Source organism: Dasypus novemcinctus, chromosome 4, assembly GCF_030445035.2.
Source record: "Dasypus novemcinctus isolate mDasNov1 chromosome 4, mDasNov1.1.hap2, whole genome shotgun sequence".
Lineage (NCBI taxonomy): Eukaryota > Metazoa > Chordata > Mammalia > Cingulata > Dasypodidae > Dasypus > Dasypus novemcinctus.
The window spans coordinates 57830364-57843459 of NC_080676.1; the positions used below are offsets into that span (position 1 = coordinate 57830364).

Sequence of the window (13096 nt, forward strand, 5' to 3'; positions counted from 1 at the left end):
CTCATTTTTCTTTTGGAAGTATCTAGAAGACTTTCCTACTCAAAATACATTTCATAATTTTCCCCCTTTAGGGCAGAAAGCACAGCACAGGCAAACCCAGTCTCCAGCTGTGATTTGACCAACATAGTGTTTGAATTTTTCACAATTTGTGGCTGACAATTAAAAATCAGGCACTTTTATGAAAAGATATGGATTTCTGCCTTCCCTTGAACAACCAGAAGATTTGGCAATGAAGTCCTGTTATCATTTTCTGACAGAGGTAATGTGTGAAATAGTTAATAATCGGCACTGCAGGGCAATGTCCACTCAGAACGGACACCCGACCACGCTGAAGGAACGCTTGCGACAAAGGACGGCAATAGTTGCTGAGCGAGATCCCAGCTGCCCCATCCCCCCGCCCACTGCGCCATCAGCTGGAGCTGTGGAGAGGCTGCTTCCTCTGGGTGGGTGCTGGGGATGGATTTTATTCCCCCCCCCCCGAAAAAAAGACGTTTAAGTCTTAATCTGAGTCCCTGCAGGTGTGAACCCATTTGTAAATAGGACCTTTGAAAATGCTTTTATTAATTAAGGACTCATTTGTGAAAAGGATCTTCAGAGATCCTATTTGGATGAGACCAGACTGAATCAGGGTGAGTCTTAATCCATATGACTGGAGGCTTTATAAGCAAAGGGAATTTTGTCAGTAGACGTCAGAAATCAGAAGCCAGAAGTCAGTGGAAATCAGAGGAATAGACACAAAGAGAGAGACTGCCATGTGACAGAGGCAGAGACGTGAGGCAAGGAACCCCAAAGATTGCAGCGATCCAGCCCCAGAACGCTAGAGACTCCCAGAGAAAGCATGCCCCGTTGAGACTTTGATTTTGGACTTCCAGCCTCCAGAATGCTGAGACAATAAATTCCTGTTGTTCACACCATCCTGGAATGTGTCATGTGTCACAGCAGCCCTGGCAAACTAAGAGCAGACAGTCCCCCAGTCCTCTTTCGTGTCCTCACTACTGAGGCATTGTCAACTGTAACCTATCATCTTGTGCTTACCCTATCATTTTTCTTATGCAGATTTAATGGAAAAATGCAATTTTTCTTATACTCATGTCTCCATCAAAAGTGGGAAAATTAAAAAATTAAGGACTGCATGTTTCCAGGAAAGCAATTTGTTTACTAGCCTGGTTCCCTCTGTAAGTTACTTAGCACTTCAAGCCTTCAATTCATAGCCTCTGTTTTTGCTTAAACAGGTTATCTTCTAAAATGCAGGAACTCCCCAGGAGGACCAAGGCTGCTTTCCTCTTGGCCCAGAACCAAATCAGCAGCTTGGTGAATTTGGTTGGTGATACTCAAGCAAAGTAGCTGTTGCAACACGTGGATTGAGTGGCTCACCTTGCTCCTACCTGACGGTGGGTGGAGGGAGGGAGGGATGACCTGTTGGTGTGTGTAACTCTATCTGGGCGCTGATCTGCCCACACTTCTGGAGGGAGGGATAATCTGGAGCACAGAGGCCTTCCAGAAAGGACTCAGCCCTGGAGTCGAGTCCAACAGAGGCCATACTGGAGGTATCAGAGAGTCAGGGCTTGGGGTATCAGGAGATGGAAGAAAGTAACAAAAAAAGAAGTTGGAAAGTGCCACAGAAACTTCTGTTTGCAGAACTAAGGCCTGGCAGCAGTGGCCATGAGTTGCCACAAACAAATACTGTGGGTTTCTGTGGCCTTCTCTTAGGCAATTATTCACAGAGGCAGTGTTTGGCGTGGACTCGAGCCCCAGACTAAAGCTCAGATGCTTTTGCTTATATCCTCTGTTGCTTTGCTGTGAAGTAACTTTAAAAAAAAAGAATTCCTGATACCTCTATAAACTTCAATTGTCCAGAAATAGAACACTTATTCTGCCTTGAATGTTCTTCTGATGTGAGGGGTTATATCTTTCCTATTTGGTAATGAAAGGAAACCATTGATTTCTCAAGTGCAACTCTGCCTTATGGAGAAAAATATGCACCAGCAGGATAAAGCCTTTGAAAACAATTTAATGATGATGATGATGATAATGATGATTATGATAATGACAATGTTTAATGAACATTGCTATGTACCAAGCACTGTGCTTAGACAATTTACATCCACCATTTCTAATTTTCCCAAGAGTCCTACCAGGTAGATATAATTATCTCCATTTTACAGATGAGGAAACTGAGGCCCAAACTAGCCTGAGATCATACAGCTAGTGCCTTACTGCTGAGAGCCAATCATGGTGTCTGAGCCCAAAGTCTATGCTTGTTCCTCTTAGGATGCTGCACCTGTAACTTCAGGAGTCCCAATAGATAGGTAAGAAGGGGTCCTCCACTGAATACAATGGCAGGCATCCTCTTACTGCACCTGTCTGGCTCTTACTCCACCTATTTGAAAGATATTTGGGGGCAAATATCTTTCCCTTGAGAGTAGAATGGCCAGTATCGCCTCCCAAAGACATTTGCCCATTTAGTTACTGTAGTCATAGCTCTTTGTTATTGAACTTCCACCACTTTCCAGGCATTGGACACCCTCTTTACAGAGCACGATATCTAATTCCTTTTTCCCATTTTACAAACAATAAAATAAAGCTCAGACAGGTTGGGGTGCCTGCACAATGTCATACGAACAGCAGTGTCAAATTTGTAGCCAAGCCTCTCTGACACTACCATCCGTGCTCTTTCCATTCTACTTCACTGTCTACCTCGTTCCAGGATCTGATCTGGAAAACCCAGTCACTGGTTAGTCTGTGAACATTTGTATGACGTGGCTGGAAAGAACCCATTCTGACACTTGGTTTTAGAATAACCCTGTTTTTCTGGTTTCCACTGGGAATTTTCTGGGTCTGTTCATCTGTACGACTTCCTCCTTTAGGTGGTTTGCAAAGGGCACTGGCAACTGGGTTCCCCAGAGTCTAAGGCTCCCCTAAGAGGCATCAAAGCCCTCCGTGGACAGCACGGAGGAGGCTGAAGAGGAAGAGAGCAAACATAAAATGTTGAAACTTCCCTCCACTCTATTTCCATGCCCCTTTTTCTTATCAGCAAAGACCTCAAAAAGGCTCAGAGATCTAGTTCCGCTGGGGCTGAAACTGAAGTGTGAGATTGCACCATCAGGGCCAGGGTGAGGGAAGGGGACCCTGACCTTAGAGCCAGGTAGTGGGCATGGGGTCAGCCCTTACCTTGGTAAATGTGAAATTCACAAAGCCACCTTGGAAAGTCAAGAGAAGGCTGGATTTTCGGAAGCCACAGTTCCCAGAGGCTTGGGTCACATTGGGGTCGACATTGAAGTATCTCAGAGGTGAAAAAACCTGAACCAAATAAGATAGGTCAGCCTGAGATACAGAAGACTCAAGAAGGCACCTGAAGCTCAGAACTAGCCAGTTCAAGGCTAAGGGGTGCTCACTTGAGGACTGCAGAGCCCCTGGTGGACACCTCTCATTTCCAAACCAGTATGTTCAAAGGATTTTTTTTACAGCAAGAGTTCTGCCACAGAGAGTTCCTTGACAAATAACGCGTGACAGGCATGTCCCGGTAGGTTGTGCGGAATTTAATTTTTGTTAAATTAAACATGTTGAAAGATACAATAGGAAAGGGCTTATTATTTAATAGATTTTTGTCTCAAATGAATATCTGAAGGTGGAAGTTTTTATTTGAAATCATAAAACCTGTGCAAAAAAAGAAAGTATTATTTTAATGGTGATTCCTTTAATAAATCTAATAATTCACAGATCATTCCCCTCCCTGCCCCTTGTTCTTCTTGTTAATTTGGATTTTCCATATTAGTGTCAAAGCTGACTAGAACGACAGAGACCATCTAATTCAAACCTTTCATTTCATGGAAAGAAGCTGAGGCTTGGGAGTCATGGCTGGATTGGGGGGCAGGTTGGTCTGGGATCAACACTGAACATTTCGGACTACACGGCCCGTGTTGGTTACAAGTGAGGGTTTGCATTTTAAAAATTTTGGTGGGTGCTGTTCCCTCTTTAAAACAGTCTCTATCGGTTTCTATTTTTATATGTATTCTGAAACAGATTCATCTTTTAATCCAGCACCTTGGGGAAAGCTGAGCAGGCAGCTATGTAGTTCATTTAGAGACACAGAAATCAGGGCACTGCTCATTCTTTGCAAGGCAAATTCCATTTTGAAGGTAGCATTACAGTGTTCCGGGTCTGTGGCCCCAACTTACCGACTCCTTGTCTTGAACGATCAGCTCTATCCCCATCTCTGCTTTTAGGCAAAGCTTGCTTCCATTCAGAACCTGATAGATTCCAGTCTTTGCCGTCGATGGCTGTGGTGCAAGGGTGGGCTTTGCAGCCCTGGTGGCCGGTGCTGCTGTTTGGGTGGCATTGTGCGTGGCTGTGGTTGTCCCTGGGCCCCCGGTGGGTTGAGTGGACCTCTGACTGGCTGTGCTGTTGCGTGGTGCTGTGGACAAAGTTGTGGGGAGGGTGGTCTGGTTACAGGGCTGGGTGGTTTTCCCCCTGGTGTGGCTGCTTACAGTTGTGTGGGCGGGTGGAGTGACCGTGGACGGCTGCGAGTGAGGAGGAGCCGAACTGGGGCTGATAGTCGCTTCAGTAACTGGAGGGGCCGTTTGTGAAATGTTGGACGTGGCCTGGGTTGTGAGTAGGGTGTGGATTATTAGGCTGGTGGATGGGGGGCTTTTGGTAGTTACTGGGGTAGTCATTGCTGGAGTTTTTATTGTCATGTATGTTGTTGCGTTCTCAGACTTGGAGGTCGTGGCAGCTTGGCTAGTAGATTGTGGGAGAGAAGTTTTTTCTGTGGTCCCCACCGTTGCTGCTGTAGTGGGTTGAAGATGGTCTCTGATTTCTGGAAATACCTTTGCTCTTATTTGACTGCCACAGGGCAAATTTACTGCAAATTAGGAAACAAAGTGTTAAAACACCAACCCATGGTTCATAAGCCCCCTCCCCCTTTAATATTTGTTCATAAAAAACTAGCAGGTGGGAAGCAGCTGTTGCTCAGTGGTTGAGAGCCTGCCTCCCATGTGCAAAGTCCCGGGTTCAATCCCTGCTAACTCCTAAAAGAAACTTTTAAAAACTATTTTTAGATTTTTAAATCTAAAAATTTTAGATTTTAGATGCATATTTTTAGATTTGGGGAACATTGACAATGATTTAACAATGACCACCAAGGATTCTACCAGGAGGCCACGATTGTTGCACAGTTTTGGTTGCACTCATGGCTTTTAGATGGTTGTGACCACACTGCAGATAGTCTTCTGTGTTGGGCCCCTTTGTCTGTATGGGGCATAGTGCTAATAAACACCAAGGGGACCCTGCTTGGCTAGATATCTAGGTGTTGATGCCACAGAACCAGTCCTCTTCATTCCCCACTTCCAAATGTGAATCCAGACAACTGACATCTAATCGTGTTCCTGGGTGGAGAGCTGCCGTGATGACCTGATAGAGCTGCGGCAGTGTGAATGCTGGTAGTTAGGAGTCACACAATTTTACAGTTTTCATAGAAACCTATAATCCCAAATTTAGAAGGGGTCTGAGAGCTCTTCTAACCCAACCTCTGATCTGATTCATGACTTGTACCTACGGCGTTTTTACCATGTGTGCATCCAGTCTCTTCTTAGGCCCTCCAATGGCAGAGGGCTCGTTTCCTCACAATTCAGTCCCTTCCATTTTCTTATCTTGCCACCAGTTGTTTTTCTAAATATATACAAGATCCTCACATATCCTGACTTAACCTTTTGAATGATCCAGACTTTCTCAAGCAAGAAAGGAAATTAAGCTATAATTACGCTGACACTTCCAGTGTGCCAGCCATGTTCAGGTTTTTGACTCAGGGAGTCTTCCCTGTCCTCATATAAAATCGGGCCCCACCCCACAATTCTCCATCACAATAGTGTGCTTGTTTCTTGCCTTGCACTAATCACACCTTGTAATTAATATAGATTGGCATTCAAATATTTAACCACCTGCATGGCCAGACTGTGTGCACCAGAATATCAGCCCTGATTATATGTCTGTTTATTGGCTTTATGTTGATTGTCCATCTCCCCCACCAGATTAAAGCAATCTGAAGGTGGGAACTGCATCTGTTTTGCAGCCCTTTTATGATTATTTTAAGTCTTGAACCAGGTAGTTTAAGTGAAAGCCTTCACAGACCATTCAGCTCCCAGAAAGAGACTGTGCTGTTGTCACAGGTTCTTCCTGAGGCCATGCCTTAGGGAGGAAGGCTTCTAGCTCTCCTGCAGCCAGGGTAGCTTCTAGCTTTGATTGCAGTGGTTTTGTTAGTCAGAAAAATGGACAAAATGTTCCTTGGCAAACCAAGTGTTCAATGCCGTGGTTTCATCATATTTATCCACAACCACTGCTCGTGCTTTGGAGTGGTGCCTGCCTGGTGCTGGGCAATGCCTTGGGAAGATATGGGCAAAAGAAGGAGGTTGCTGTACGCTGATATTCAAGCAAAATAATTCATAAACACCCTTAACTGTCTTCCTTTTCCATTCAATATATTTCCAAGTGGTTGCTTTTCCCATAATTGTCACAATGAAAATTCCCAGTTACTAGACATTTACTAGGAAGCAGGCATCAGGTCATCTTTCACTAACTCCTCTCAAAACCCCCCTGGTGGGTACTATCTTTAACCATCTTTCAGCTGAGGAAACTCAGGCTTAGAAAATTCCACCAACTTGGACATAGTAAATGCTGGAGCTAAGACTCGAACCCCTATATACCAGAATCAAATTCTGCCCTGGAATTCAGGGATGCGTGGAGGTGGAGTGGGTCATTGGAAAGAATAGTGAGAGAAGAGACAAGAGCAGAGGAAAGAGGACTAGGAGACTGCCCCTCCGGTGACACCAGTACGCCAAATCCTCACTGGAATGGTCCTCCATGAAGCTGTCTTTCAAAGGTTTATGTGCTGAAATGGTGAAGAAAAGTTCCAACTTCAAGCCCAGGAGTAGGATTTGTGAATTATTTCTGCACAGCTGGCTTACAAAATAGGAGAGAGAGAAAAAAAATCCGTTCAAATTGCCTTGGCTATCTTATGAAAAAGATATTGTTATTATTAATGACATTGTTACATGAGATTATTATTAAAGTCTTTTTTGGTATCTAAAATATTCATTTGGATACGTTAGATGCATGATACTTGAGAGCTGTGGCTTTGAGGGTTTACTTTACAAGCTCTTGTAAAATTGGTATATCTAAAACCTTTATGTTCACATTGTAGGGCTTGGTGCAAGAATTTTCCTTTAAGAGTGTCATGAAGAATGTGTGCAGCTGCTGTAGGAAATAGTTTGGTGGTACCCCAAAAAGTTAAGAATAGAACTACCATATGACTCAGCACTCTCACTTCTAGGTATATACCCCAAAGAACTGAAAGCAGGGATTTGAACAGATATTTGTATACTAACGTTCATAGCAGCATTATTCACAATAACCTAAGGTGGAAGCAAATCAAGTGTACATTAATGGGTGAATGGATAAACAAACTGTGATATGTAGGTACTGATGGAATGTTATTCAGCCATAAGAAAGAATGAAGTTCTGACAACATGTTACAACATGGATGAACCTTGAAAGCATCATATTGAGTGAAATAACCCAGACACAAAAGGACAGATATTGTATTATCTCATTTATATGAAGTAACTAGAACATACAAATTCGTAGAGACAGAAAGTAGAGGATAGGCCACCAGGGGGCAAAGTTGTTGGTGGGAAATGGGCAATTATTGCTTAATGGGAACAGAGTTTCTGTTTGGAGTATCAGAAAAGCTTAGGTAATGGATAGTGGTGACAGTAACACAACATTGTGAATGTATTTAACACCACACGGAATTGTGTATTTAAAAAATGTTAAAATGGGCAATTTTATGTTGTATATCTGTTACCACAAGAAAACAAAACGTTTTACATTAAGAAAAACAAAACGATTGTTGTAGAGGTTGACATTTGTCGAAGATTTATTTTCGCAACTCATTCGGGACAGATCTAATTTGCTGGTTGCTTGGTCAAGAACCCATGAACCTCATTAGAGTCATATTATTACTGTGGTGAAACAGAATTCACTCTCAGATGTGCTTTCCAGAAATACTGTGTAGTGAGAAACAAAGATTGCTGCAGACAATTTGAAGACTAGAAACCACTTTCCTTTTGTTCTCTTGGGGAGATTATTAGATCCTTGGTAAAATTCCACTTTGTGTATGGCAGGTGCTTATGAGCCAAAACAAATCTTCTCCTAATTTCCTAAACTGAGAAGTACACCCTTTAAAAAAAACGGAGGCTTCCTCAAGAAGCACTTAGAACTCAGTAGTGATGAATGAACTCAAATAAGGGAAAGAAATACCGTGGTAGTTCATGAACACACTGCATCATAAACAGGTCAGGAAGGCTCGTGGTAGCCTGCCAAGGTGTGCTTGGTGGAGGCGGGAAGTATTGGTGTAGTGACTAGAGGTGATGGTGGTCATGGTGCTCTGCTAAGGTGTGTGGATATGAGTCTTTGGGATAAGGAATGTGGGTGGCAGGCAGAAGGCAGGGCTGGCAGGTGGCTGGACCAAACCAAATATTGTTCTAATATTCCCATTCTCCTTCCCCGATCTGCCCTTTCCTCTCCTCACCTCCCTGGAGAATAGCAGGGTATAAAAGAGGGGCAGATGATTAGATGGAAAGGGGATAGTAGTAGGTATAATATGTCCCAGAACGTTCACATGTTTTTTAATGTGAATGTTTAATAAATCTGAGAAATAATATTCTATTTTATAAAAGCTATGTATATGGTCACAACTATATGACTGCTCTTTGCCAAATTTGGGTCACAGTTCTTAAACGGGGCTTTGGCCCCATAGAGGTTTAGTGACCGTCACTGGTCTACCTGTACCCACAAAGGGGGCAGTGGGCAAATGCAAGGGCTGGGTATGGCTCAGAATCTGAAAAGAACATAGCCCTGGGGTCCACACACTGATTTGCCACGCCTCACTCTGACTTGCCCCATCTTCTCCTCTCCATGATTCAGGAGACTCAGCAAACGAGTACCTGAGGCCGAGATGTATGATCTACAGAGGAGGCACGAGACGGTTTTTGTTCCCCTACAAGTCCCCGGCAGGGCTAAGAAATGACTCGGCTGGCCAGTCCCTGGATAAGTCAATGCCCACATAAGGGATCACAACACCTTCTTCTCTAGGTATTTCCCAGGCAGCTGGTCCTTTCCCAGGCATCGGCTTCCCTGCCACAGCCAGTTCAAGAAGCACGTAGAGACCTCCTCTGAGTCTGGCTCCATGCCAGGCACTGGGGGCAGGGTCTTTGCCCGTGGGGGCTCACAATCTTGAGAGGCAGGCACATAATAGACCACTCCTCAGAGTAACAAGTGTTATTATCGAAGTAGGCCCTGGATGCTACAAGACAGTGGTAGGGGGTGAGGAATCCAACACAAGGAGAAATTCTTCCAACAGAGAGAGCAAATGGCATTCCAGATAGAAGGAACAGTATGTGCAAAGGCTCAGAGACTTCAGAAGCCTGGTGTGCTTGGAGAAGAGCAAGGGGTTCAGTATGACTAGAAAAAAGGAGGGTGTGGGGAATTGGTAGGGGTGAGATGCAGAGTTTAGCAGGTAGCAGCCCTGGCAGGCCTTGAAAACTCCATTTTATCTGCAGAGCTCTGAGGAGCATGGTCAGGGAGGAATGGGAACCCGTGGCCACATCCAGGCATGTGGCACCCAGTACAACCCTGGAGCACCTTGCCTGGTACCTCTCTGGGCGGCAGAGGCAGCTCTACCAGGGTGCAGCAGGGAGAATGTTTGCGGATATTTGGGGCAACAGGGATGGGGCTTGGCAAGATTCTGCTCACAGTTTCACAGGTGAACCTTAGACCTGAAAGGAAGTCATGTTTAGCAAAAAGATGTAAGCCCTAGCTCTGTCAGTTCATGGTGGGACTTGAGATTCAAAGGAACCCTAGAATTAGAAGGGGCTCCAGCCCTGTGGCAGGAATTGCTGACGGACTACCCCCAAAACTGTCTTCCCTTCTTCCTTAGTAATAGAATGCTGAGTTTAATCTGAGCATTTTGTTGCCTGGAATAAAGAACCCTGAGTCCCAGCCTCATTTGCAACTGGGTGGGAATGAGTGACTAAGTTTTAGCTAAAGCAATGGAAAAGGGCGGGTTTGGGGGGGGCCTCTGGGAAGGCTTCAAAGGAGTTGAATCACCTGTGTGAGCTCACCAATGTCCTTCTGTTTGGCTTCCTTTGACAAGTGTGCAGCTTGTATATGATGGCTGGAGCTCCAGCAGTCATCTACAACCATGAGGAGATGCTAAGGGTGGAAGTCACACATGGGATGGTAGGTTCCTGACGACACCATGGTGCTCTAGCCCAGACCTGGTTTGTTACTCACATGAGTAACAAACATCTATTTTGTTTAATCCATTGTTATTTTGAGTTTGTCTCGTATATGGGGCTGAACCTAAACTTAACTGATAAAAACTTGTATTCCCTCATTTTGTGGGGGAGGAACTTGTTGAGATCAGGGAAGTAAAGTGACTGGATAAAGGTTATTTACCCTGAAGTTAGTCTCCCCTAGCAAAGTGCCTAATTTTTTTTTTCAATTTGCTTGTTTTTGGTTTTTTAGTAGTTATTGGAGATTGAACCTGAGACCTCATGCATATGAAGCAGGAGCTTAACCACTGAGTTACACCCGCTCTGCCCTAATGGTTTTTTTTTTTCTGTCATCTCCAACAAATGTTTATTGAGCCCACCATGCAGAGCAGAGTAACGCATGGACCCTGAAGCTGGACTGCCTGAATGCAGGGTTGCCACTTGCTACCTGGGTGACAGTGGGCAATTCCTCTGCCTCAGTATCCTCATCTGTAAAATGGGGATAGTGATAGCACCAATCCAGGGTTATGAGACTAAATGAATGAACACAGATGAAATAGATTCACGTGCAGAGTGCACAGCTTGGCTATTCAGGGCATGGACTCTAATTTGAAGCTCAACTCTGACACTTACGAGGTATGTGACCCGGGGTGGGTTAGATAACCTCTTCATGCCTCCGTTTCCTCACAAGTAAAGGGAGAAAGAGAATAGTCCTTGCAAGGTTGCTGTGAGCGTCAAAGTGCTCAGAACAGAGCCTGGCACCCAGGAAAGTGTCAACCGTCTTTCTTATTACTGTGAGCTGATGAGCTCTGTGCACAGAGAGGAAGGAGCTAACAGTCAGGAGGTCGCAAAGGTGAATGAGAGGGACCTGAGGGAAAAATACAATAAGTGGAATGCATAACTGAGCACGGGCCCTGTCATAATTGCTTTAGGGATGTCGGCTCATTTTGTCCTCCCAGCACCCCTGGGGGAGGGTATTATTTTCCCCATTTTTCAGTGAGGAAACTGAGCACTGAGGAGTCAGGTGATATGAACAAAGCCTCCCTGGTGGCAAGGGTCAGAGCAGGGGTTTGAATCCAGGAATGTGTGACCCCAAAAGGACATGACACACTGGTCCTCCCCGCCACTCACATTAGAGGACGGATCTTGCATGCGCTTCATTGACTCAGTTCACCTCAGTTCACCTCCGTGATTATGCAACTCAGACAGGAAAGGGCAGTGCAGGTGTTTCCTCTCAATGCACATTTGCGTTTGTGGAGCGCTTGCTGTGTTCCTGAATCTGTCGTTATCTGTCAGCCATTTAATTGGTGCGCACAGCCACTGTGGGCTACCATGAGACTGAGCTTTTTCATCAGGTTGCTTTGCTAAATGTAATGACGACTTCTCCGCCACCCCCTAAGAGTAAGTGAACGTGTAATTCTGAAAGTGTGGCACAGGTAAAACAGCCTGGCTTGGAGCAAGTGGCCTGACCCTTCACACAACTTTCCTAACAGTTCACAACCAAGTGGTGCAGTGACTCCATTTGAGCATGTTAGCAGACGAGTTTGGAAAGAGCTAGTTCTTGATCCTGTTCAATCCAGTGGTTCTAGAAGGACTCGTGAATGATCTAATACACTTGATAACAGGAACAGTACAACAGTATACAAGAGGACTCAAGATCTTTGGGAAAAGATGCTTTCAGTGAAAGTGGAGATATAAAACCATTATAAACTCAATTTCCCTGACAGCCTCCCCAATCAGAAGTGCAATGGGAACTTGCTTTTCTCTTCGGCACCCTGGCTTACATCTTTCTGAAATGGCACAATTTGTCACACTACCTCTAGCACACCCTCACGGCTCCCTCTTTATGGAATGCAAACATAGCACGTTCATTTGGGAAAAACAGAAAATGCAAAATAGGACGTGATTTCCTCAGATAATGTAGCAAGAGTCCCCATTCCTAAGCCCTGGCTCAGTTCTCTATTTCTGAAATCCAAGTGGGTTTCTACAAACTCTCCAGAAAGGTGCCCACAACCCATCTTTGAACCAGGGTCGCCATCCCTGTCTCCCAGGCTTGACACCAACTTGGTCTAACTCATGGAAAACGAGTCCGAACATGAAAACCTTTGGGGGAAAAAACTGGCTAATACCTTCCATCACCTGCGTAAGGTATTAACGAGGAGACACTCTCAAGCCCAATACCCACAGTAGCTGCAGCCATACCTACAGTCTGCCCAGTCTCATGCATCCATGGCACCAGAGGGCATTTAAATTTAAGAGGACAGGACATGGCCGGGTCACGATGGAAAGTCATTAGTATCACTCACCAACCAGGTACACAACGAGCAGCGCCACTGCAGAGAGCTGCCGGGGCATGGTGGTGCCAGGGAGGGAGGCTGCCTTGCCCGGGGCTGGCTCCGCTGCTGCGCCACAGCCACGCTCTGCACAGCTCGGTGGAAAGAGCTCGCTCTTCTGAATCCCTCAAGACCAGTCCCAGGGCAGGACCCAGGAACGAAGAGGAAGACGCAGCTCGTTAGCCCTCACACTTGTGACCGAGAAATTGAAGGTGCTTTCGTTATGAGAAGTAGCTGAGAGGTCCGCCCAAGTGGCGTGTTGAGTGGGGAGGGAAACCACAAGTGCCTCTTTGTGAAAACTGGCCCCTTTCATCTCTGCCTTCAGTGTTTGTGACAAGGGGCAGCGGGGTGGGCAAGCCCAGGGGGAAGGGTTTTGGGGATCATTTCTCCACAAGAGGTGGTGGCTTTGTGGCAGCACCAGGTTCTCTCTTCTAA

General features: G+C 45.3%; 1 protein-coding gene across 2 annotated transcripts in view; it reads right to left on the reverse strand.

The window, feature by feature from the left end:
• The window catches only part of LAMP3 (lysosomal associated membrane protein 3), a 33412-nt gene extending 20565 nt beyond the window's left edge, over positions 1-12847 (reverse strand). Inside the window, exons 1-3 of one of the 2 annotated variants that reach the window (XM_058295402.2) lie at positions 12635-12771; positions 4179-4861; positions 3172-3300 (exon numbers count right to left, since the gene is read on the reverse strand). In XM_058295402.2, the coding sequence (XP_058151385.1) occupies positions 3172-3300; positions 4179-4861; positions 12635-12683 (861 nt within the window). In that variant the 5' untranslated portion in view covers positions 12684-12771. Of the gene's footprint in view, positions 1-3171; positions 3301-4178; positions 4862-12634 lie in introns of both variants that reach the window. The other variant, XM_004464619.3, reaches the window with a different exon arrangement.
• Positions 12848-13096: the final 249 nt, after the last annotated feature.